Below are 27,804 nucleotides of genomic sequence, written 5' to 3' on the forward strand. Positions count from 1 at the left end.
AAAATAGAATATTTTTTCTCTTTTACAGGACTCATGTATTAAATCGATAGGTGTTTAGTTCAGTTCAGTTCTCTACCCGGCACTTCAACACCATCACACGACTCAAGCAGGCCAACCTCTCCGCGTGGATTTCACAGCCGTCAAAGTCCCGTGTCTGATATTCGTCCGCTGTACCGTGCACCGCCGAGCCAGTCGATTTACGAGTGCCGAACAAGTCTTATGTGCCTCGCGCGAGTTCCGTCGTCCTGCCGTCGACTCACCGCCACCTGGTGTACTTAGCTGGCCACACTCCCAAAAAATAAAAGCGACCGATCAACCGTGGCGATTTGGCCAGTGTGTGTCCTTAATTCGGCATTAGGAGCCGTGCTAGTTTAGTTTTGTTTTGGTTTGTTATTGGTGCTAAGGTTTAGCCACCAGTTTTTAGAAAGTGATTTTGTGAAGGTAGTGCATCCGTCGTCGTCCGACGTAGGTCATTGCTAGCGGAAGTCACACCGAGTGACGACCAGTTACCCCCTAAAAATTACCCGCACTGCCACGGAATCACCAAGCAACGATGAAGAAGGAAAGAATTGTTCCAGCAGGCACGAGAAGTTTGCTGCTGTCGCTGCTCGCCGTAGTCGGTTATGTCACAGGTCTCGACTGGGGTAAGTTTGCCAAATACCAAACCAAAAACCAAAGTCAAGTCATGTGAGGTTTGCGAAAAAGAACTGGCTTATCTAAAAATAATCGCCTTCTTTATCTTACGTGAGCAACGAGCGAACGTGATCGACTCGTCGAAAGTGAAATCACGACCAAAAATCGCCAAATATCTGTGTCCTTTGACCCTGAAAACGAGGTTTAAAAGTGATAGAAATATTCATAATAACAACACTGGCTCAACAAAAAAAATCGCTCTTTTTCTTAATTTCGCAATGCGTGTTTCTTGCGTGAAAAGCTGGCGATGTGGTTGAGAAGGTGTAAAAGTCTCTCAAGCACATGATTACGAGACTGTGCTGTGACGACAATGTGTATCTACGGGGTATAGCCTTTTTCGGTGAACCGCACACGGCACGGTTCCAAAAACACTGGGCGGACAGGTACAGTGGAAAGTGTCGTTTAGCGAAAAAGACCGATAATTTTTAATCGTGTTTTGCGTTTGGTTGATAAGCAACGTTATCTTGCAAATTTGTGTTGAAAATTCTTGCACCAAATCAACCAAAGTTCGAGCACTCAAACTGGTGCAGAATTGCGAATTGTAAGGTCAGACTGGCCGAAACAATCACCCAAATTAAGCCGAGTGCTCGATTGGCGCTGAACTCGGTTTGCAAATTTATTGAGAAGAATTGATTTCAATCGAGAGATCAAAGCTCGTCGTGCGAAATTGGCGCCGTTGGTCGTCGTCGTTCATGGAACGTGCGTTTAGTTTAGCCGGTTGGTGTACCCTTTTTCGATCATATGGAAAGAACTGTGGGCTGGGATCGTGCCTGAAATTGAAAAAATAAAAATTTATGATTCATTAAAATTATCAAAAATTAAAAAATATTAAATAAGGAATTTTTAACACCTAGTTTGCCGTGCTACGCATTATTGGCCCATGTAATTTTTGGAAGATTAAGTTTAGTTCGACATATACTATTAGAAAAACCCACAAAAATTAGTACTTTGCTAGGAAAAACTGTAAAAACAACATGAAGTCTGTTTGTCCCATCGTTAAACTTCTATGCATTACTGTCCCATCAAGAATTTTTCACGACATCATTAGTTTTACGAAGCATTGTGCCTTGTTTACAAATAAGAGTGGTAAACTGCTAACTGAGGCGATTAGGGACACAGGGCGAATAGGGCCTACGGGACAATTATGCGAAGAATCACAGAAATCGGTCAAAACATTTCAATCGCGTTTTTCTCAGTTGCCTTTTTTGAACATATGACAATTATGCGTAGAATGGCAGTGGTTCTTTTGTATTATATTAACCCGGGCATGGTCTTCGGGTCTATATGACCCAAGAGCATGATAAAAGTTATCGTAACTTTTGACCTTTGGCACTTACAGAGCTGAAATTTTATGACTTTGTGTATCTTACCAAGACACACATTTGAGCCAAAAATGGACTTCCGGTGGCCACCGGAAGTGCCCCCCAGAAAAAAGTCACACTTATGGTACTCGGGTCTATATGACCCAGAAATGTTTTTGGCTGCCAAAATTCGAAATCTTGACCGATTTTGGATGTCTTGACCGCAAATGAAAGGTTAGCCACCGGGAACCCGCTACAACCGAAAAAAGTCCTTTTTGAGGCCCCGACTTTGAGGACCTGTAATTTCATGAAGTTTGATACGTCGCATGCTATGCTTCCCTGCATACTCCGGAAGTGTCCCACAGTGGCCACCGGTAACCGGTTCCGGCGTGACCAGGTTGAGTCAGAGGATATCGGCATGACCTTAGATGGTCATAATTTTCAATTTCATGAAGTTTGATATGCAGCATGACGAGTTTTTAGCGATACCATTATTGGAACCGTTTTGGTGGTACCCTGGAACCGGTTCCGGATTGGCCACAGTTGGCCGGAACGTTCTCAAACAGTCTGGAGTAGTATGTAGTGTACGTATGTAATGATTTTCATAAAATCCGGTTGAAAACATTGACTAATGTGTTGATTTTATAACAAAAGCTGTAAAAATCATGTTTTTCGGATGTTCCGGGTTAACGGAACCGGTGTCCATTTTTGACAAATCATCTCTACGGGAGCTTAAAGTTGAGGTTATTACCCGTCAAATGCAACTGGAAGCAACCCGCTATGTGTTATCGTTCCGGAGATACAGGTCCTCAAAGTCGGGGCCTCAAAAAGGACTTTTTTCAGTTGTAGCAGGTTCCCGGTGGCCACAGTGCCCAAAACCGGTTCTGCCAGTCGGAATCGCAAAGTTAACATTCTAACCTTTCATTTGCGGCCAAGACATCCAAAATCGGTCAAGATTTCGAATTTTGGCAGCCAAAAACATTTCTGGGTCATAAGTACCATAAGTGTATGTACGAAACGAAGACCATGGCCAGGTTAATTACAAGAGTAAAACATTCTCGTTGAAACTTCATACTCAAATGCAAATGTAATGTTTAAAGTGCATTCTACCGTTTTGATCATTTATGATTTTTAATTTTTTTTAAATAGCGCATTTCCATACATTCACCGAACTCCACCAAAATATACGGAGAATTCATTTCTATGGAGATGCATGGTATACTTTAAGTTCTGTTTATATTTCCAAAACCGATGAATTATTTCAAAAAATATATATATTAGGGTGTTTCATCCAAAACCAAAAGTTCTCAGAATTAGGCAAACCGAGGTTCCCCTAGTGGAGGATACCCATAGGGACTCTCATGTCAAATATCAGCCCATTTGGTTGAGAATTGGCCTGTCCCCAGCGGTTTAAAGTTTACATGGAAATTACTATGGGATTTTTGTGCTTTTCGTTCAATCGTTCCTACAGGTCTGGGGACAACATGGATTCACTCGGAATAAAGACAGGTGTGTAGGGGATGGTCCAATGAATACATTCCAGAAGGAATTAGGCTTGTCCATTCTGTCCCCAAGGTGCGCATTGGATCGACGTCCGGTGTCTCCAAAACCAACGATTCATCCTTCAAAAGCATCGCATTTCCTTAGTATGCTATGACGGCTAGGTGGAACCCACGACGCCCCATATAAGACGATGAACACGTGGAGAGGCATCGATTGCATTATTAACACAAAATCATCGTTTTACTTTATTTAGAATAGTTGAAATTCTTCCAGGAACATCAATAATTATAATTTTAGTACTTTAAAGAATGTTTCTCAGCCAAAACTCGAATAGATGCTCTGCCACGTGTTCACCTTCTGACATGGGGCGTCGTAATTTTCTCCTAGCCGTCATAGCATACTAAGGACAATGCGTACATTTGAAGGGTGAATCGATGATTCTGGAGACACCGGACGTCGATCCAATGCGCACCTTGGGGACAGAATGGACAAGCCTAATTCCTTCTGGAATGTGTTCATTGGACAATCCCCTACACACCTGTCTTTATTCCGAGTGAATCCATGTTGTCCCCAGACCTGTAGGAACGATTGAACGAAAAGCATAAAAATCCCATAGTAATTTACATGTAAACTTTGAACCGCTGGGGACAGGCCAATTCTCAACCAAATGGGCTGATATTTGGCATGAGAGTCCCTATGGGTATCCTCTACTAGGGGAACCTCGGTTTGCTTGATTCTGAGAACTTTTATGTTTGGCTGAAACACCCTAATATATATATATATATATAGAATATTCACATTTTTTAAATATTTTACTTAAAACATACGGAAAACCATAAAAAAACATTTTCAGTTGAATAGACTCTCCTGAGACCTTCAAATTAGCGAATTAAATATTAATTTGATCCCTATGTCTATTCAGCAATGCTTTTCAAATGTATGTATCAGTAAAAGTCCAACTAATCACCTTAAAAAAGCTATGTTAATTTTTTTAAGCCGCTCCGAAGACATGTTTTTTTTAATGTGTTTTTTTGTGAAAAATGCAAAAAAAAACAAATTTTTAGATCTAGACCAACCTATTTCGGATAGGACGAACCCGGGTAAATTTTAATGCCCTGAAAACAGATTTTAAATAAAATAAAGTGTGTGCTCTCACCAAACTCTGACATGTATGTAACCCCTTAAGTCAAATCAGAGCACTTACTTTAAAAAAAAATCGCCCGCAACATTTTCATCACTTTTGAGCTAATCATGCAGTTTGGTTCAAAATCATGTAAAAACGGAATCGACGTAACACCTTATAATGTGGCCCTCTTAAACCTTGCGGTTTTGTCAACGGATCCACAGGTGTGTATCGTTCTTTTTGCGACAAGACTCCGCCTCCCGGGTCTCCTAAGTGTGAAGGTATGGCACGGGGAGAGGGCACCGAATACCTATATTTACACTTAGAATTTTTTGCGTCCGCCTCGGGATTCGAACCAGCGACCTCTGGATTGTGAGTCCAGCGCGCGGTCCGATTGATCCACACAGGCAGACAAAAATCATGTGCTCTTTCAAAAAAACCAAAAATATCAAGTAGGGGCAGGGGGGCAGAATGGACCATCATTGGTTTTGGGCTTTAGAATGGATTTAGACCAACCATAAGGCGTCAAATAACATCACCAAACCGAAAATTGTTTAAATTCATTGTATTTTTTGAACTATGAGCAAAAATGTAAATTTCTTTACATGACTAACTTTCTGAAAAGTTAAATAGTTTGAAAAAGTTAGTTCAGTGCTTAGAATGTTACCGGGAGCTATTATCAAGGTAAACAAACAAGAACGGAACCTTCAAATCATTTAGAGGCTTGGTAGTGGAAATATTAAATTAAAATCCACTTGGAGGCAGAATGGACCACCCTTTTCTTGCCTTATAAAAACAATGTATGCAATTCCTTCGTGAAACTACTTACTTTTCCTGTCATTCTTGAACGATGAGAAAGTCTGCTTTTCTGTACCAAAAATAACAAAATCAAATAGTAACACTTTTCAAAATAAATGCTGAAAAGTTGAACTTTTCAGCACATGGTTTAAAAAGTAATACTTTTCAACATTTTTTTGATTTGAACGATTAATTGACAAAATACATGAACATTTGACCTGTAATTCCACTCAAAGGGTGTTTTTCGGAATTGCTAAAAATGTTGTATGGAATTCGTTGCAAAACTTAAATTTTTCAACACTCGTCAATGTACGACTCGTGCTGAAAAAATCTTCTTTTTGCAACTTGTTGCATAAACTACTTTTAATGAATTATTTCACTCCTAATAGCTTCACAAATCACATTTAGTGCAACATTAGTTGATGTTTTAGTTGTTTTGATGCTTATTTGTAATAAGGCCGCTGCTAATATTTTTTTAAAGTTTTGTCGCTCCCAAATGTAGAAACCTAGAATTGTAATTTAATTTTCTATATTTTTATTATTTTAGAATGACCCTCTAGGTTGAAACGAAAATGCACCCAAGAATGCACCTGTTGATGCAGTTCGCAATCATCAATCATTGCTGTGCTGCTTTGCACTGCACTTTCCCACGGTGCACAGCCCACTGTGGTCGATTTTGAAAAAGACTACACCACCCGACGACGACGGCAGCCGCCATCGTAGCATAGCAAACAGTCACGTAGTCCAACCAAACACCAAACTTCGCGTATAGAGATCTATGCTTTCTCTACCCTCGGAGCACGTTGGCGGTTTACTCTCTTTCTCTCGGTTTCTCAAAATTTTTTTTCGTTTAGCAGGCCGAGAGCATGGTGAACTGGAGACGTGACGCGTGGAGAATTCTGGCTATGTTTTGGTTTGGAACAGTAAGGGGAAGAGCGCATGAACCTGCAATGTTGAAGCGGTGAATTATGTGGATGGATATTGTGTTTTGACGACATGTTTGAAGCCAAAAATATATAAAAAAAATATCAAAAGAACAACGTTAAAGTTACTTTAAAATTTCTGTTCAAATCTAAATATCAATCTAAAACCAAGCCCCCAATCAACTGTCATTCATTCGTTTAACCCAACTAACTCATGGCAATATGCTCAATTAGAAGGCCATGAGTCCGCAATCCGCCCAACGGTCAATTATGAGAGTCTGTCGTGTCTTGAGGTTCTTCTGGGTGGGAATTTGCAACACAAATTTGCCTGCGTCCGGAGCCAATCGTTGTGCCAGTTGATTCGGCACCAAGAAAAAATAAATTTAAAAATTCAATTTGCTAATTGCGATAATAGTATTTTATTTGTATTTTTGTCAAATTGTAGTCAAACATTTGTTAACAATAAATCGTTACTTGAGCAAAATATATAAATTTTGACATCAACATTTTTTTTCTGTGCATTTAACGCGAAAGTAAGAAATAAACGCCGCCAATTGTTTATTGCTTTTTTATATTTTTGCTACCGTTGCTGCTTTTTACTCCGACTCTGCAGTATTTTACGAGTTCAATGTTGCAATGGTCGGTTGGCTTCGGGCGAGCTTCTAGAAGCCAGCTAAATTAGCCCTCGATCGATCGATCGATCGATCGTGATCGGTGAGGTTTGTGGAGGGTAAAGTGCGTTTGTGCGATTAATGATTGATGGGCGAGGAACCGCAACCAATCGCTAGTAATTATTGGTTGGGTTTTGCTGACCGAAATAGTTTTAATATAAACTATTGTTTTTTATTATGAAAATCAGTCTACCTTTAGGTTTTGTTATGTATTTTGAAATAGCAAATTTAATAGTTTTTTTTTAATTAGACGTGAAAATTGTAAGGCGTGTCTGAAAAAAAATTATCATAAGCCGAGGTATCCAATTGGAGCATTATAAGTCGAAAATTGTTTTTTACCGGCCTGAATCAGAATCTGTATAAATAAAAAATAGAATTTTAAATAGTAAGGATTTTAAAGTGTCCTAACTATAACAGATTTGTAGAGAAAGTTCTTGACTTTAAAACCCCTCCCTAAAGCTAGTAAACCCGTCTCGATTGTCAAAAGATATTCAACATCTTTTTATATAAGGACTTTCAGTGACCTTGATGATCTGAGACCATTGATGTAACTCAAAAATCATCCTAAATATAGTTGTGTTAAGATCAGAACATCTTTCGACAAATAAAACGGATTCACAAATTATACAGGGTTTTAAAAGTATGAAATTTATCTACAAATCTGTTATAACAATATACTTTTTAAAAGATCGATAATCCCAAAAAATCAAAAACTTTAACTTTATGAAAATGCAATTTTAACCGATAGAATATTTTAGTTTTTATATATTTTTATTATAGCGTCCAATTTTCCTTCCCGGGATTTCAAAAAAAAAATTCACGTTTCCCGGGACATTTGTAAACTTCCCAGGAATTCCCAAAGTTTATGCGGAAGTATACATGTTCTAAACTTTTTGGTAAACTTTTTCTAATCACAAAAAAAATAAAGAAAAAACTCCATTTATTTTATTTTAATTTATTTACTGTTTTATTCAACTCATCAGTTGTTCAAAAAATATCATGTCAGGGTTTATTTCAGATGATATTAATTTTTGATGCTTTCACAACTGGGAATAGATCTTGTTTATTGATTGGGCAACAAAATTTACGGTAATACGGAATAAAAATGTTTTTGTTCACCATGACCAAATTGGATAAAAATTAAATTGATATCATTAAATTTCTCAAAGAGCGATGAGCAAGAAATATGAGGTCAATTTGTTTAATAGTATTCGAGGAATTAGTTTAAAGTTGAAAATTTGTGAAGTTCTAGACATACCAAGGGCGTATGAGGTTTGAATATAAAATTACTAAACTACTATTTTTGCAATGAAAATTCTTTTAGCCGAATACATTTATTAGGCTGAATCATCAAAAAAACATTAAAAAAGTACTTCATATACAAATATTATATTTTAAAAAAGATGCCCAAAACATGCAAACATATTTCAAAAACGTTACTTAATCCACTCTTAGGTGGTTGGCGCCTTCCTCACATTTAAAGGGTGCTATCCAAAATCCAAAAAGTGCGTAAATAACACTTAAGTGCTTACAACTTATGATAGGGTAGTCAGATCTCCAATCCAATTCGTGCTCATTGGAAAGGTCTTTTAATTACCTATCCAAAGATAGATCGCATGATATATTTGGACAACGTTTTCATCAAAATATCTTTGCTCTGGCCTCCAAAAAGTGTATAAATAACACTTAAGTGCTTAAAACTTTTGATAGGGTTGTCAGATCTTCAATGTCTTGGACGCGTTGGAAAGGTCTTCTGATCGCATGAAAGATTCGGATAACGTTTTCATCAAAATATCTGAGATCCGATCTCCAAAAAGTGCTAATAACTTTTTATAGGGTTAGCAGATCTTTTATACGGTTGGACTCGTTGGAAAGGTCTTTCAAATACATGTCTAAAAATGTATAGCATTACGGCCTTTCTTACAAAAACCACCCTTTTTACAATCTTGCGAACTTTAGTCAAAATCGTCTTTTTAGCATAACGTTTGAAGTACTTTAATAAACATAATGGTATGAAAATATGACCTATGGGACCTGTAGACGGACCTAAAATCACAGATCCAGACAAAATCGGTCGAGCCAGTTTCGAGAAAAGTGAGTGAGAAAAAAATCTACGTCCATCCACACACACAGACATTTGCTCAGAATTTGATTCTGAGTCGGTAGGTATACGTGAAGGTGGGTCTACGAGGCCTATTTAAGAAGTTCATTTTTCGAGTGATTTTATAGCCTTTCCTCAGTGAGGTGAGGAAGGCAAAACTCGCTCCAAATATTTGTGATATTTGTGATTGCATTAAAATGGTATTTCAAGTGAAAAGCTGATTTTCAAGGTAAATTCAATGCTTATCTGTTTATTCATAAGCTCAAACCAGTAAGATTTGTTCTGAATAAAAATATTTGCCAAGAAAAACTTATTATTTTCATTATTTTTTTTTTTCATTTCAATTTGATTATCAATATTATTCGTTATCATATTCTCTCAAACTGATCACAGAAACAAATTTAAAAGCAATTTTATGGTTTTGGATCATGGATTCATTTTACCTGCATCTTAACGAAAAAAAAAAGTTTTTGATTTTATGTACAAACAGAAGGACAGCTTAAAAATTTAGGAAAATTTTATATTTTCTTGAAGTTGCTTGTTTTTTTTTAAGCAGTCAAGGCATTGGTTGATCCTCACACTTATTTTGACCATATAAGTATCTATTATATACAACTTTGTTGCAAAATATTAATCGGAACCAGGTTAAGAACAATTTTTGATCAATTTCTAATTTCCCGGGATTTCCCGGGAAATTTGTTGAAAATTTACCGTTTCCCGGGAATTTTGTGATCCCGGGAAATTGGACGCTCTAATCTGCCCATATTTGAAAATTCGGCTATTATGCCAAATCAAGTATTCCGAGAAAAACGCGTTTTAGTGTTAGTCACAAAATCTCCGTCAAGGCAATTTCCCATAAGAGTGGCATATTAGCCGTTTGGTTTTTCACATCGGCAGCCAAGCCGTTTGGTTTTTCACATCGGCAGCCAAGTCTAAACACTACCTATTTCAGTGAAATTCAAGTTCCATAAGATGCGTTGGAACATCCTCTACCTGCTAATATCTCGTTTTTGCCAAAAGTTAATATTAGCCGTTTTTTCAATGGTGGGCAGTAATAAAATTATTTTTATGCATGCCGGTAAAACATAATTTCTTACGAATAAATCCCTCTCCACGTCTTGAATTGACATTTTGACTGAATTGGCCACAACCTGGAGTGGCCGTTGCCCTAAGACGTGTTCCGAAGGGGGGCATTTGAATTTTTCGAGTTTTTTGCAATATGGTTGACAAACTACATAGTTTTTGATACTGAACATGACAAATGAAATGAAAGAATATATAGATTTTTCGAAATTGATTGTTATCTAATCTGCCGCTCTAATCGAGTCCGTCCCATATGTAAAAACAGCGAACCGAGAAAAACGCATGTCAAATTTGTCCCGCCCATAAGGCTACGTGTTAGAATTTTACGAAAAAGTGGATTTTCTCCGGTTTTCTAGAACAAAGTACTAAATTTTATTGGTTTTTCTGATATTCGAACCGAACTGCATCATTACCTCAAAATTGACGAAGTTACATATGGCACGGACTAGCTTCGAGCGGCAGTAATATTGGTCTTTGTCATTCTGGTCATGTGTGCTCATTCCACAGTAACATAAAAAACCTACCGCTTTCTTTTTTTAAATAATTTGGTTCCAAAAATTCCCTTGTTCTATGGACATTCGCTTTGGTGGGGCCTGTAGGCATAATCCTTACAAATTAACTTAGGCCGTTGCAAATATTTTTTGAAGTTTATGTCCCTCGACTCTGACTAAAGTCTAGGGGGGGGGGGGGGGAATTACGAGCCATGGTTAAAACATTTTAATGAAAAACGTGATTTAAAATGCATTATACACCTGTCCAGTTTTTTTTGCCATCATTAGTTTCCAAAATATCTAAGTATTGACGAAAGTTTTATTTTTTGCGAAAAATATTTTTTTGCGATGCTGTACATTGGAATTTTATAAAAATGCAAAACAAGCTGAAATATGCTAAATAGGATTATCAATGCAGAAAAATGCATTTTAGATTGTTTTCAGTTAATTAGCCTTCTAATTTCATGGAAATTTTGAAGTTTTTTGAATTTTTTTTTCAGGGGGGGGGGGGGGGCGACATAAACTTTGAAAAATATTTGCAACGGCCTTACATAATTTTGTTTCAAAATTTCCTTCAATCTATCATTTGTAAAAAAAATCTAATCGTTGCTAACGAATCAGTCCGTATAATTTACGCAAATCGTTCTGTCCTGATAGCTACCTGTTGCATACATTAAGATAACCTTACCTTGCTGCTCTGACTGTATCGTCTAGACAGAAAATACCCCGGGTAACAACAATAACAACAACAAACTGACTGCCGGCAAAACCAAAACTGGAAATTACGTGTCTTTTCGCAAGCAGTCAGAGTGGACCTTTTGGAGAGTAAAAAGTTGAATGGGTAATTCAGTTGGAATTCCCAATCTAGTGGGACTCCAATTTTGTAGAATTTCACGACTTTACTGCTTGGTTTTCTTTAGAAATTAAATGTGCTAAAAATAACAAACAAAAATAATCAAACAACATTATAAACAAAAATTAAACGAAACTTTCAACTAATCGTCATTTAATTTTATTAACCCGTCAATAGCGTTAACAAATCATTACATTGTTGTGGTTCCCTTAAAAGGAAGTAGCTTCCACTGGGATACCATCCTAAAAGTTAATAGTAGTTAAACTACCGCACATCCTAGTAAAGTCAGCTCATTTTTTTTATTACATTGCTTTATTATCATTTTGAATTCGAGCTGAAATTAGTTTGCGTCCATAACCAGGGGGCTCTGGAATAATGAGCTTTTTGGTGTGGGGGATTGTGGTGGGCCAAAAAAAAAAAAAAAAAAAAAAAAAAAAAAAAAAAACACAGTTCGATTACAACTACATGCGCCCAACACATTAGGTAACTCTGTTTGTGCTAAGCTCTTCTAGATTTGTAGTTGCTAAGTACTCGCGTGTACTGACGTACAACTTGTTTCTTTTTTTTTTGTTTTTGCTTATCGGAGATTTCATACTAGTGCGCGATACTTATCCACTGTACGAAATCTGCCACACGTGTACACACGCTTCAAGAAAGGTGCTTCAAACCGTGTTTAAAAAACACAATAAAAGAAAACTTTTAAATTGACAGTCTTACCTTACTATTATGTTACTTTAAATTTTAATATTTTTAACTGTACTTACCCGGTGTAATACACACCTGCAGGGGATCATTTTCACGATCATGGTGCAGCACTTGACTTTGTGACCATGGCAACGGAGACCAGCGGTCTGCTGTGTTTCAATAATAGGGTAAAGGATCATTGCGAATGTACTTTTTTTTCTTGAAAAGAGGCAAATTTGTGACAACTTATGTTATTTCGTTTTTTTTCTAAAACTTTAATGTGTTTAAAAGGATTTGCCTGAAAATACATTCAACAAATTGTTTTGTTGCCCTACTGTTAAACATTTTACACTTGAAGTGAAGGCAATGGCTGATGTGGCTTTTAGTGACCGTCACTTTTAACTGCAATTTGTTCAATTTAAAAGGTGTTTAATGTCATTCAGATAATTTACAAATTATTGCAAATAAAAAATAGCATTGTTTTGAAGGTAAATCGAGCAAATAAACTGTATTGCTTACACAGTATATAACATAAAATACTGATAAAACCTGCATTTTTAAACTGTAATAAAAATGCCTCGTTTAGTGACTCATACATGAAATAAATTTTGACAATTTCTAGCTATCTTATCAATTGAAAGTGTCAATCAAACCAATTCCTTACACGTGCCGGATCTCATGTCGATCGATAGTGTGAATCAGATTTTCTTCAAAAAATAACAATGCCAATTTTGCACCAACCGTATTGAACAAAGTCTACCTTTTCTTACTTCCCTGTGGTGCAATTTCTCGGACCAGGTGTCCGCCGACTACTGAATGCTTCCGCAAAGTTTCAACTTCTTACTCTGAATTTGCGGAAATGTGCCTAAAACTAATTTAAATATGTACTAAACTCGATCGAGCGAATGAGATTGCATGAATCTTACGTCAAACACAGTTAAATTGTGGAGGCACGACTCAAACCCAAACAGGTCGTGAGAACCTGTCACACGGGATGTCATGATGTCGCGGAAAGGCTCGACCATTCACTTGCCGGCGGTGGCTGGTAAAGTGCAGCAATTAAGGCTCTAGACAACGAGTCGCATGCTCAACTCATGCCTACAGAGTGCCATTGAACCGGCTAAAGAGAACAACAAAGAATGCTTCTTTTACTAATTGTGAGTGGATTCGATCAAATTCTTAACGCAATTAAACGGTTAAATTGAGTTTTTTTGCTCGCGGAGATCGTGAGAGGGTGCATCGGCACTGTGGGACATGATTGGACTAAATTTACTACGACTTATTCTAAATTGGAAATTTTTTTTATCAAAAATCATCATTTTTCTAGCCCCTATGCATTGATTAGGAAATATTTGTGTTTGCCCTTCTGTACTCCTGGCGCCACTCGTGCAAAAATCTTATCGTAAAAATTCAAGAGAGTTTAAAAAGCAAGATTAGATAGCCATATTTGTACGGCCAACTCATCGTGATGCAAGTTGTGCCAACTCACCGGTCACTTTTACAAACGCGATTCACGATCAAGGCCATTCGCGCGCGCCAAAAAACCGTTCAACTTGCAACACTTCCGAGCTCATTTCCGGCCCGCAAAAAAAATTAAGAGACACACGTTTTCATTAAATGCTTCTTTTGTGTTGAGGCAGGTTTATTTCACCATTATCCAATCAAAGCTCCAGTTCGAGAAGCGTTCACCGGCGGCGGCGGCTTAATGAACGCACCTGTCGATTTCGTGACTTTGTGAGTCGCGGCCGCGTAAATCTAACTGTCTGTTGAACTCTTCGAGCAACAGGGAAGTAAGGTACAAGGAATGCCCCGCAAGAATCAGAACTCGCAGGCTGACTGGAGGATTAGCATGGTGATACCTTTAATTTCCGCTTCTACTATAGTAAAGTGAATTTTGTTGTTTGTATCCTCTATCTCACTAATGGTGTCTATCAATCTTAACCCACGCGGCAGCGGATCCGTTATGAATCTACTAAACACTGGTTAAACCAGTTTAAATTGGTTATTTTGCTTGAGGTGCTGATCCTGTTATTGAACTGTGGAATTTATTAAAGGCTTGTTAATCCCAACCAGATATTATTGTTTAGAATTTGTTGAATCATATCAGGTTGCTCAAAAATGCTTTCGGAATTTTCTAACAATATTGAGGTAAACATGTTTATTGAGAACGCTTCTGAATTGTAAATTGCTGATACAAATTAATTATATAAAAAACCGTTACTGGTAATTTTTATTATGGGTTTGCTCCAAGCATTGAATGGTCAATCCACCTCTAACGTTACAACATTCAAATCGTAATTTTCTGATCGAGCCTCAATCTTTTGGGCTTTTGATGCAGTCAAAACATGGAATAGTCTAGTTTATAATCAAAATGAATGTGTTGTTTTCATTTGAAAGGAAAACATTAAACATTTAACCACATTATTTTTTTTTATTTATTGTTCGTAAAACAAGACATTTTCACTCTCAAAAAATATTTTCTTTAAAATTTGAAACAGGGATGTTTGTTATAATTTGAATGTTTAAAGAATTTTTAAAAAGGTTTCAACTCATCCCTCATATTCGGAACAGTTTACATATCGACCAATGTTCAAAAAATCACAAAAAATGATAATTGAACTTAATGATTCGCTTTTACCTTCATTTGAAAGTTTTTCGCGATCTTTTGAATGCTGTATCAAACAACTTCAAATTTTAACTTTTATTCTGGTGGGTTTTTTGAAAAGGTCCAAAAAATTAAATTTTGAGTTTTTGCTTTTTGGGTGTTTTTAATACCCCTAACTCAAGGCGGTTTCAAAAACACCCAAAAAGCAAAAACTGAAAATTTGGTTTATTGCACCTTTTCAAAAAAAAAAACTCCAGATATCAAGTTTTTAAAGAAAACCCTTGAAATCCACAAATTTGGAACATTTTTTTCTTACGGATTTAAACAAACCGGGTGTATAGAGGTAAGCGTAATTGCCTCTCACCCAGTCGGCCTGGGTTCGATCTCAGACGGTCCCGGTGGCATTTTTCGAGACGAGATTTGTCTGATCACGCCTTCCGTCGGACGGGGAAGTGAATGTTGGCCCCGGTCTAACCTAGAAGGTTAGGTCATTAGCTCAGTCCAGGTGCAGGCGAGTCGTCTCCCTGGGTCCTGCCTCGATGGAGTCGCTGTTAGGCAGTTGGACTCACAATCCAAAGGTCGTCAGTTCGAATCCCGGGGTGGATGGAAGCTAAGGTGTAAAAAGAGGTTTGCAATTGCCTCAACAATCAAGCCTTCGGACACTTAGTTTCGAGTAGGAATCTCGCAATCGAGAACGCCAAGGCAATGCTGTAGAGCGAATAATTTGATTTTTTTGTTTTTTTTTTTCATACAAAAATGATATATGAAAATTGAAAGACTGTATCTTTTGAGAGAATTTTTGATCGATTTGGTGTCGTTGACAATGTTGTAGATATGGATAAGGTCTACACTGAAAAAAAAATCATTTTTGAATTTCACTTTTTGTCACTAAAACTAAATTTAAAAAAAAATCTGATATTTTTTAGGGGACATCAATTGCCAACTTTTCAGAAATTTCCAGAACGGGCAAAAAATCTTTGACTGAGCTATAAATTACTATTAATTAAATAAATCGAAATATTGATCGCATAAAATATTCAACTTCATGTTTCTATGTAAAATCGAATTTGCAATCAAAAAGGGGGGGGGGGCACAGCAATGAAGGAAGTTGTCTTTTTATTCCAAAATTGTCAAACTTACGGACCCAACCCTGCAACAACGGGATTGTAAAATTAGTCAAACTTTTTTGTAAATTACTTACTTAGGGGATGAATAAAAAAAATATGTCGATAGTACCCGTAGTTTTGAAGATACCGTAAAACGGGGTGACTTTGATAGCCGGGGTGACTTTGATAGGTTTGCGATTTTTCCGCAAAATGAAGAGTACAATTAAAATACGTAAGGAATGGTTTAGAAACATACTGACCGTGGTAGAGAAGTGTTCAAAGAACTTTTCATAAAATTTTAACAAGTTTAAATAGTTAGTTAGGCTGGTACAAATATTTTTAAAAGTTTTTATTCCCCCCTCCCCTCTTCAAAATTGGCCCGAAAAATCAGGGGGCAAAAAAAATATTTTTACAATAAACTTCAAAATTTCAATGAAAACTCAAGTGCAACCAGCTGAAATCAAATTAAAATACATTCTTCTGCGTTTAAAATCATTTTTAGCATGTTTGGGTTTATTAAAAAATCTTAAATTTTTTAGAAAATTTTCGATGCAAAATCCTTTTTTTCGATACAATTTTTATTTTTGTCAGATCTTAGATTTTTTGAAAACTAGAGATTGCAAAACAACTGAACTAGTGTAAAATGTATTTTAAAACACTTTTTCCATTTAAATGTGAAGACTATGGCTTGTTATTTAAATTTTTAAACCACTTTTTCCATTTAAATGTGAAGACTATGGCTTGTTATTTAAATTTTTATATTTTTTATTTTTTTGCTCCCCCCTTGACCTCGGCCAGGGCCGAGGGACAAAAACTTTTTTAAATATTTTCATCGGCCTTAACTATAGTTAAGAAAATGTTGATGAAAGTCATTATTTTAAACTTCTCAAAGTGTCATGATTTTCTCAATGAACATGATTTTTAATCGGAAAACGGAATGCATTTTCGGATTCTTTGGACAATTTTCCACTAGGAGAAGGTTAAATAAATTTGTAAATAATAAATAATATGTGTTTTTGAAACACCATTTAGAAAAATCTCCAAATTTATAAGCAATTTCAGTTAAATAAATTTCATCTAAAATGCGAAAACTTGTGATTCGTGCTTCAAATTCTGTAAAAAATGCAAAATAAATCGATAATTTTATAAACAAAACCAGTTTTAACAAATTTTAGGCGAAATTTCGACTTTTTAGCAATTTTACCTTAAATTTATATGTATTTAGCTTAAAAGCTTATACACCTAGTTAACTAAATATAAACATTGTTTTTTTTTTCTTAAAAACTATATCAGCTACTTTAGTGATGGTACATTTAGGGTACAAATAAAGTTTGAACATCTTAAATAAGATTTTAACAAGAAAAACTATGACTATCAAAGTCACCCCGGAATTAAAACTAAGAATTTTTAACGTTACTATTTTTTTAAACATTATTGAAAAAACTTTTATTCCGAAATAGTGCATGGACTTTGTGCAGTCTACCCCAGTACATGTTTTAAAAATAACAATCTTGAGAAAAACCTTACCTGTTGGAAAATATGCTAAAAACTAATTGAAATCCTATCAAAGTCACCCCGGTTTACGGTACTAAAATGTCTGTAACAAAAATTTGGGTGCATAAGCTCTGGTTGATGTGCATCTTTAAGTGAAATTTTGATACAGTGCACCGTTTTCAAATTATCGAGAAATTAAAAGTGCAACATGGAGTTAAACTTTCTGTCAAGCTTCTGTGAAGTTTACCATGACAGTTGCTAAAGTTTAACTCCATGTTATCGGCTCACATCTCTATTTTTAATTTCTCGATAGCCATTTTCAGGTTACTTTTTTGAAAATAGTCGCAGTTTTTCATTTTTTAAATTAGTGCTAATATTTGCCAACCCTTGAAAAAAATATTTCTGAAAAGCTGAGAAAATTCGCTATATTTTGTTTTTTTTTTTTTATCTTTGTTGACACGACCCTTAGTTGTTGAGATATTGCCATGCAAATGTTTAAAACCAGGTAAATTGATGTTTTCTAAGTTTGGTCAAAGTCAAACTACAGTCGACTCTCTGGCTGTCGATCTTCTCGATATCAATATTGCTCTATTTACCGATGAATTCGTCAGTCCCTCTAAACTTAATACTTCGATTCTCTTCTTTCCTCAATATTTTCTCTTGCTTGAATGATCTCTTCCTCGACTTGGATCCTTGGATTCTGATTGCTTTAAAAATCTCTTCCGGTTGTCAATAATTTCACTTTCGCATGGCTTGCATACACATTTTCCTTTGCGAAACAAAGCTTTGAAGGGTGTTTGACATTAGTTTGTTTTTGTTTGATTGACGTTGCAATGATTCTCTCCCATAGTTGGGTATCAAGAAAAAAATATTTTCAATCGAGTCTTCATTTCAAATCATTCTGTAAACTGATGATTCTCTTCCTCGACGGTCCCTTGGATATTGACAACCAGAGAGTCGACTGTAAAAAGTGACGAACTGTCACTTTTTACACGGCGCTCACGCACAATATCAAAACAAACGTTATGTAATATGTGTGAACTCCGTGTAAAAGGGGTGTCAAACTAAAAAGTGACCCCGTTCGTTTGACCAGACCAGAACAGTTGGTGTCAAACCATCGAGGTTTGAGTGTATTTACACATTTTTTTAAATCAATACTAACATTTCAAAAGGGTGTGATATTGTATGTTTGGCTCTTTTGTAAACACAAAAAGAAATGCAACCGACCGGATTCAAACCCAGCACTAAGAGTAAGAACTGGCACCTTAGCCCGCTCGGCCATCAGACCGATGAATAATGAAAAGGATAACGCATATATGACCTTACCATTTCGGTCAAGTAGATTTCTCATACTGATGAGCTACATATTTCATGGTGTAATATTACATAGAATTTCATAAAATAATGCAAAATTTAACAACATTTCTGTTAGAATGCTGTAAGAATATCCAGCTCTGTAAGAACTCTGCTTGAATTCTGCTAGAACGTCGTGACTGGGATGTATTAATAATTTCCGACTTGAGTGGCCACCCTGCAGACTGTATACCTCTGTTGTTTTTAGAATTACGTTACAAAAATGAATATAATTGTTTTGATTTCATTATGTTATTGGAAATCTGTTGTTCACATGCGTGAATCATGTTTTTTTGTGCTTAAATACAGGTTTATTTATTTTAAAAATACTAGGGGCTGCTCACATACCACAGCAGATACTTTTTTTAATGTTTCTTTTATAATATAATAGCTGACAAATATGAACGGAATAGAAGCAAAAAAGTTAACGGTATTTCTATAATGTTATTAATTCCAAATTTTCGAAACTACACTGCACTCACTACACTCGTAAGCAAAACAATCAGATTATCAGTTCAATTTACTTTTCAGTAAGAATATTTTACAAAATGCAAATATATCTGTTAATTTACATTTTTTTAAATGCTATCCTTCTCCATGTTGTTCCTTCTAATTCGCATTGCTATTCAAGGAGGGTGTGTTGAAAAGAATTTAAATTTGATATCTCGCCATGGAATGCGTCATTGGTGCTATAATTTCAAAAACATTGCCCGCTAATATAGGCGGCTATAATGAGAAAAAAAATCTACGACGAAGAATGACTCGCTCACTTTTGGCGGTCATGGATCAACTTCCACTTTTTTTATTTCTTCTTATTTTGTTGTTAAATTATAAACAGGTTCTTATGATGCAACAAGATTATCAGAACCGTAAACAAAATCAATCATCTCGTGAAATTCCCCGCCCATGCTTATGTTCTTTGCTGTCCAACATTCTAGACACGATGTCCGGTGTGACGGCGAGAATGGAAAGTACATCGCGCGCCTTTTGCGTCTCCTAAAAATAATCCACGTACTACTGATAGTAGAGCACTCTTGAAATTCACGCGGCCTAATCTATTTATTAAACACGCCACACTTATTTCGTAAACTTAATCTATTAACGATTGGCAAGTGTCTGGCGTTTCCATCCTGCGATTCGAGTGTTTTTATTTTTACTACATTGAAAGACTCAAAGTTACCAATCAAATAATTGGTTTTTGGTCTACGCGGGTCACCTTCCATAGGAACATCGACCTGATGTCGACAAATTCCGAAAAATAAACTTATTTGTGGCGAAGGCTCCTCGCGTGTGAAAACTGGCTACGTGACTTTCTGCAGTGCGTTGATATCTATCGGAGGCCACGTTGTTACTTTTGTTGCCGCCAGGTTGGTGGCATAAATTTCTAGGAGCATGAAATATAATCTATTTTGTTGAAGGCATAACCCGGCGTGGCTTAAACCGGAGCGTGGCTATCTGATGTTGTCTTTGGCGGTTCAGCTGTTTGCGTAATCTTATCGTTTTGTTTCAAATCGCCGGACGATAAGCAGTTTTTTTGCGTGACTTATTGTAATTCGTTTGCATTTTCACAAGATTGGTATCCAAGTTTTTGTTTAAATTAAATGCTTTGATTATTGTAAAATTACTCAAAAAAGAGTTAATATTCAACCAAACAAACTTTCAACCATCCAAAATACAACTTTTTTCTGTGTGATTAGACGGTTATGGTTTCATTTTTTTTCAACCTAAACGCCAAACAAACGAGAATTTCTCAATTATACTTTTATTTAGAATTAAATGCTGGAAAATCTTAAACTAATAAGCTCTTTCTTTTTTTCTAGATTCCATAATCACAACAGACAGCGGCATACTGTTCTTCGACCAAAACTGGACCCAGGTCTCGTCCGGTGGCCACCAGTTTCAGCACATTTCGGCCTTCGCGTACGACGAAGTGAAGCAAAAGCTGTACTTTAGCGATCTAAAGGATCCCAAGTTTCGGATATTCTCACTGGATGCCAATCCCCAGGAAGAATATCACAAAGTGACGAAACTACTGCCAAAATCGGACGAAACGTCGTACATTACGGGGCTGGTGTTTGACCACCTGGAGCGGAAGCTGTACTGGACGGAGCGGGGAACCCATGCGCTCTATTCGGTTGAGGTCGATAAGGTTGGAAACGGAACCGATGCGGGAAGTTTGATCAGCACTGTTACCAAGGTGGAGGACAATCACGATCTGGCTGGATTGGCGATTGACGAGTGCAGGAGGCACCTGTATTGGACCAACAGCTACCTGCAAACGTCCAACGTGGTCCGGGCGACGATGGCCGGCAAGGTGCTGAACTCGCACACCGAAGACGTGTACGAACCGAAGGGAATCGCCGTCGACCATTACAGCAATCGCATCTACTGGGTAGAGAAAAAGTTTGGCCGCGCGTTCAGCATCCAGAGCGTAAACCTGGAGGTCGAAGATGTCAAGACGTTTATCAGCGAGAACGATAAGGCGCCGACGCACGTTGCGCTCAACAGCCGGTACCTGTACTGGGTAGACCAACAGGTCGGCGAAGTTCACGAAACGCTAAAATCAGACTCCACCCAAAGTCGCGTCGTCTACCGGGGAAACCGTCCCACGGCCATCATCATCAAGTCAGCCCTTCTGCTAAACCACCAAAACAACAACCCAAGTTGCAAGTCGGTGATCGCCAAAATCCTGGACAACGTAAAGCGCGAATCCGATGGAGAACTGCCCCAAGCAGACAAACCAACCTCGACTAAACCCGAGATGATCATCTGCCTCAACAACGGCATCCTGAACCACAACACCAACAGCTGCATCTGCCTGCCCGAATACCAGGGCAACTTTTGTGAAATCCCAATCTGCAACAACTACTGCGTGCACGGCAAGTGCGTCATCGGTCGGGACAACCGGCCAACGTGCGAATGTGACGCCAAGTTCGAGGGAGAACGCTGCGATCGCAGCAAGTGCGACGGCTTCTGCCTCAACAGTGGAAACTGTTCCTTCAGCGATGCGACGGCAACCTGCGCCTGTCCGAAGAATTTCAGCGGCAAACGGTGCGAGACCGCAATCTGCACGTCGGATTACTGCTACAATGGGCGGTGCATGGTGGAGGAGGGCGGTTCGCCCAAGTGCCAGTGTAACGTGGGCTATCGGGGCGAACGGTGCGAGGAGTACACGTGCAACAACTACTGCCTGAACGATGGCAAGTGCGTGCTGAACAACGAGACCATGCTGGTGGAGTGTCGCTGCGGGGCGGAGTACACGGGCAAGCGGTGCGAGATTCCGAAGCGGTTCTGCTCGCTGGACACCGGGAACCCGGAGCTGCAGCCGTACTGTGATGGGTGAGTGGGGGTTTTGTTTATCGAAATGGATTTAATTTACCGTCAAACGCTGAGGTTAGCAGAGCCTTTAGTAAGCCTGGAACTAAATTGTCTGTCTGGCTGCTACGGTGGATGGACTTCGCTCCAGTTCTATTTTTGCAGGAACCGTCAACCCAATAATCTACAGGCTTTGTTCAATGGTCGATGTCATGCTGACTGTGATGACATCGCGCAAAGTTCTGCGTTCAACATAGCGTTCGATAGACAATTTTGGGGCAAATTAAGACTTTTTGCAAATTTTGAATTTAAGAACCGCAGATCGAAAAAAGACATAAAATGTAAACCAAAAAAATTTCAATAAATTTATTGATGTTTTTAAAACATTTTGGTCAGTAACATTACTGTAATTATTTAATTTTTACTAAAAAACTTGGCTTCACATAGGGGCAGGGGGGGCAGAATGGCCCGCCTAAGTAAAATGCGCCAAAAACCATAGAAAAACATGAATACTTATGAATTCAGTGTAGTAGGCTTATGCTTTGGGATGTACCCTTCAATGTTGTTTTTGAGCCACTGTTTTTGAGCCACTTTAAAAAAAAAGTTTTTTCGACTACTTTTCCAGGGTGCGGGGCAGAATGGGTATGAAAGTATGGCACGGAGCGACGGCGCCGAATACCCATATTTACACAAAGAATTTTAGAGCGCCCGCCGCGGGATTCGAACCGTCGACCTCTGGAAAGTGAGTCCAGTGCGCGGTCCGATTGATCCACACGGGCGGGACTGCCCCCACCGCCCCAATATCCGGATCTCATTTAAATGTATGTAAACTATGTCCGGATCCACCATCCAACCCATCGTTGGTTAGATTATCAAAAGACCTTTCCAACGAGTCCAAAACATTGAAGATCTGGCAACCCTGTCTCGAGGTATGGCCACTTAAGTGATATTTATGTACTTTTTTATTCCGGATCTAAAAAATAGATGAAATATTTTTACAATTCATTCATACCAGCCATTGTTGGTAATAAGTGAGGAAGGCTCCAACCACATAGGTGGATTAAGTAAGTTTTTTTTTTTAATTTGGATTAAACTATGTATGTACATTTTCCACGATCGAAAGCGATATTTTTTCATCATAAGTTAGTCCATGAAAGTTTCCGTACAATTTTAGCAACTGTCCATATAAAAAGGATATTAACCATCTAGCGCACAGGGTTTTTATATGTTAAAAAAAAATAAATGGTTAAATTCTAGAGAGCCTATATGGAGAGGCGAAATGTCACTCTCAGGGTTCCAATCGAACTGTCAAATCGGGGTTCCAATCGAGCAACAAGATCATGCAAGAACAAGGTTGGAATCAATTTAAAATTGTTTTGGCAAAAAAACGAGACTTATAACAATTACAAGTATTGGAAAACTGTTGTTGATAATAATCTGGTAATTTTTGTTATGTTTAAAAAAAGTGCATAAAAAAAGTTCATAAAAAAGTGCAAGCACGAAAGAAAAACTACAAGTTTTTCAACCTTAAATTTGAATGACTTTGGGTGTTTGAAATTTCTCCCAGAACATTTCATTTCCCTATGTAGGTCCCTATTAAATTCTGGTCCAATATCTCAGAAATAGCTTGGCTGGACTGGCGATTGACGAGTGCAGGTGTCGAACTCACACACCGAAGACGTGTAGGAACTACTTCATCAAAGTGGATGAAAGTTGGTTATATGTTTCCTAAACATGTGTAAAAGGAAGCAGTTGAAAATTAGTCACATTTCCGAGTAATTCGATCTCAATGGCTTGGTGCATTGGTTCTACCATGGCGTTAGAGGGTTAAGAGATATTCAAATCGACGTCGTCGTGCTATCTTATCGCTCCTGCCATTTTAACATTCCGAGAAAAACACGTTTTAATGTTTGACCTTGAATAAACAAAAACGAGAGAACGCAATGTAAACAATAACAAACACGTTTGGTTTGGCTGACCATTCTGTGCATTTTCCCGAAGTTTGGTTGAAGTTGGTTGCTGGAGTCCCGAGTTATAATTACACATGTTTACGGTAGTCTAGCTTGTACGTGCGTCAAACGCATTCTGACCTGAAATCTCTTTGGCCTTTTGTCGCACTTACATCAATTTTCAGGGAGTGACAAGATAGCACGACAAGATTAAAACTACTTTTATATGCACGTACGACAAGTTAGCATGACGGCGACGAAATATCTTTATCTTGATAACGAATTTTGGTGTCTTGGGTAAAGTGGGTATTACACTGAGGAATTTTTAGGTTCTTTTTTAATGAACTTAAAAAACCCGTTTTCAAAAATTCTTATTTTTGAATATGTTTTTTTAGATGAAATTTTTCGAAAAAATATGATTATTTGAGTACCTAAAAAAAAGTTTTAGTAAATGATTTATGTACCTTTCTCTTTTTGTAACATCTTAGGCTAATTCCACGAAAAAAAAACCAAAATAAATCGTGGGCTCAACTGCAAATTTGACTATTAAACTTAGAACCAAAAAATCTCATAGAAGCAGAGAGTTTATTTCTTCCAGAAAGCCCTTCAAATTTCCTACAAGTTTGTCTGACCACTTCGGCTTCGAGATACAGCAATATTCAAATTACGAAATACAAACATATTTTTTTGAAACCCTTCTTAAAACGTCATTCTAGAGTGCAACTGCCTCCATTTTTGCGTAGGGCAAAATCTGGGTGCTGAAAAGACAGAATGCGTAACGTGATTTCCGAATGATCCCCACTGCTCTTCACTAATACAACTGCACTACAGCTGTAAACATAAACAAAGTAGAAGGCTATGTTCAAGCTCAAGCGTGACATATTTTTTGCTGCTGAAGTGACTTGTTTTGAAACATTTTGGATCTGTTGATTTTAAAGTTTTCGCTGAAAAATTAAGTGCTTTGCGCTTTTTTTGTTCGTAGACTAAATGATGGGCGGCCAAAAGAGTCAATCTTTGTTTTCCACGTGACGAACAATTGCGTCAGAAGTGGGCGGAATTTTATGAATCTGAAGAGCAACCGAATGGAAGTTCCGTGATTTTGTATCATTGAAGCGCAGTGATAATATCGGAGTAAGTTTATTCAATATTATTTAGCTGGTGCCATTCATAGCTATTGATAATTCGTCGCTAACATTTCAAAAAACCTCATAAACATAGGTTTTGCGTGAGACATAGCGCTTATTTAAATGTTAGCGACAAATTATGCCAATCTCGATTACAACCTTTTTCTAAAAAAATGTTGACTTCGAATACCTCAAAAGCTCGACGCCCTCGACTTTTTTATTCCTGACAAAATAAATCATAGATCGATTACAATACTTGCCACTTCTTGGTATCATTTTTCAAACAGTAAATTGGTTCCACTTTGACAGTTCTAAATTGAGGCCGCTTTACGGACAACTATTCTGCACCCAGGGCAAAATGTCTACAAAGTTTCATTAAAATCTTAGAGACAATCGATTCCCTATTTGACATGGAATTGCTCAAACATATTTTCATGTTTTCAAAAGGCATCTTAACATTTCATACGACTTATACACACGTTAGGATAAATTTTTCAAACTTTGAACTGGGTTTCCTTGAAAATCTAACAAATACCTTTTATTTGCGACCAAATTAGCTAAAATCTGTTGAAATCTATTTATTTGGTTCATCCTAACATGGCCTAGGTCACCATATAATGATCCAACAAAACATATATGTCCAAAATTAAGCCTGATCCGAGCGCTTTTGTGTTGTGTTCTTTTTATATGGAACTGCTTTTTGATTAATTTTTTTGAAAAGAGGGCTTGAATTTGTTTTTTTACCATTTTTGAAGGTTGTTGGTGCTTTGAACCAGTTATTAAAAAAAATAACAATTTCACATTTTTCTCCTTTTTCTTTCCTCCTTAGAATACCACTATCCTCTCAGCAGCAGCAACAACAGCTCGTAGAGCCCCAAATCAGCTACTGCAAAAACTCCTTCAACCGGACCGTCGTGTACGCTTCGCTCGCGTTCGCCGCCTCGCTCTTCATCCTGATGGTGATCCTGCTGATCGTGCGACGCTTCTACGAGGAGGGCCGCCCTCGCATCACCAAACGCTTCAAGGTGACCAGCAACCACACCCAGATGACGTCGCGACCGGCCACCCAGTGCGAGATCACGATCGAAAACTGCTGCAACATGAACGTGTGCGAAACGGTGCGTTGTGCGCGATGTTTTTAGGTGATAAATAATTCGGGATTTTTTTTTTGCAGCCATGCTTCGACACGAACCTGTTGCAAAAGTCGTCTTCGAAGGCCGAGGACAAGCAGTACCTGCTGGACGATATTGAAAACATTGCCGGCTCGTACCGGAAGCTGCCGAGCTGCGCAGGTGGCGACAAGAACCTGCCCTGATCACGTGGTGGATGATACCGTCCCGTGGCCCCCCAGTAGTACCATTCTCTCTCTCCAGCGGCAGCTATAAAAGTGCGATTAATGAGAAGAAAATAAGAGAAGAAGCGCGGCTGGCAGCAGCATTGCCAAGGAATCTGAAATCTCCCTAATCCTAGGAGCAGTAGTTAGTGCGAAAACCTAATTTATGTGATTAGTTTGTAAGTTAGGAAAAAAAAGGATCAATAATGCTTCATCAGATGAGCTCTCGCGGTTGATTGTCGATCCGTTTCGAGGAATTTTGGTGTACAATTGTGCTCGAAGTAATTCATCAGGTCGATTCAAATACTTCATCATCATCTGTACAAAACATGCTACTGAAACTCGTCCAACACAAATTGAGAGAGCACAAAGAAAGCAAGCCCAAACTTTAAGCAACTAAAAGACAAACCACAGCCATAGCCTCTAGAACCGTTGAAAGCGCAAACGCTGCCCGGATGTTACCAATAATAACACATACACATACAGTGTATAACTTTTAGCCAAAAGAAGGATTTCACTTTATCAAGGCAGCGAACATCTGTTTTCATTTTTACCGTGAACGAGCAATCCTGAAGAGTTCCCTGTGTAAAGAAGTAACGTGCGTTAGTTAGTTTCAGTTGTTTTTAAATAGTTCCTGTGTACGTTTAGAGCTTTGTTATCCATTTCTAGCCAATAGTAAATTGTATCAATAAAAAAGAAAAGAAAAAAAACTAGTTTAGGTGCAGAAATCACGCAAAGGCTAACTAAATTTACTTAAAACCCCTTAATAGACTGCTTTCAGTTTTGTGTTGTCATTTTCGGATTGGTTACTTACTGTGTGCGCGTAGCTTAGTTGTGCTTACCGCAAATGCCATACCATTGATGCCCGGTCATACTTAATCGTAACATTTAGGCAAAACTTAATTCGCTGCAAAATTATTACACCCTCACCATACTCCCAATTTTTTGTTTTGTTTTTGTTAGTAGTAGGTACGGTGCTGCGCACAACAGAAACAGCAACAACAACAGTGTAAGAGAATTCCTATAGCTAGAGTGTAGATAAAAAAGGCGGGGCTTACGTCCGTGAGGAAATACTTAAATAAAACTAGCAGTAGTGTTAGGCAATCGGGAGGGAACACAGTAAAGACTTTATATTTAATATCCACATGAGAAATGTGATATTAATATAAATAGATTTAAAATACTATGTAGAAAACGAAAACACGAGAGTGATAGTGCGAGTGCTGTAAATAGTATGCAAGTTGAAATTATATTTATATGAGATGTGTGTACAGTGTACATGTGTCGATAAAGAACAAAAC

At 37.7% G+C, this 27,804-nt stretch overlaps 1 protein-coding gene across 1 annotated transcript; it reads left to right on the forward strand.

The window, feature by feature from the left end:
• Positions 1-177: 177 nt before the first annotated feature.
• LOC120414441 (protein cueball) lies at positions 178-27,770 on the forward strand. Its single transcript, XM_039575627.2, has 4 exons — positions 178-644; positions 20,603-22,121; positions 26,000-26,288; positions 26,345-27,770. The coding sequence occupies exons 1-4, from the start codon at positions 554-556 to the stop codon at positions 26,483-26,485; spliced, it is 2,040 nt and encodes a 679-aa protein (XP_039431561.1). The 5' UTR covers positions 178-553; the 3' UTR covers positions 26,486-27,770.
• Positions 27,771-27,804: the final 34 nt, after the last annotated feature.

Source organism: Culex pipiens, chromosome 3 (assembly GCF_016801865.2).
Source record: "Culex pipiens pallens isolate TS chromosome 3, TS_CPP_V2, whole genome shotgun sequence".
In the NCBI taxonomy this organism is placed as follows: Eukaryota; Metazoa; Arthropoda; class Insecta; order Diptera; family Culicidae; genus Culex; species Culex pipiens.

Bases quoted from the DNA above. Each gene is read 5' to 3' on its own strand.
- LOC120414441 (XM_039575627.2), top strand. From the start codon at position 554: ATGAAGAAGGAAAGAATTGTTCCAGCAGGCACGAGAAGTTTGCTGCTG. The intron at 645-20,602 runs GTAAGTTTGCCA...CTTTTTTTCTAG, and splicing joins TGTCACAGGTCTCGACTGGG to ATTCCATAATCACAACAGAC. The intron at 22,122-25,999 runs GTGAGTGGGGGT...TTTCCTCCTTAG, and splicing joins CTGCAGCCGTACTGTGATGG to AATACCACTATCCTCTCAGC.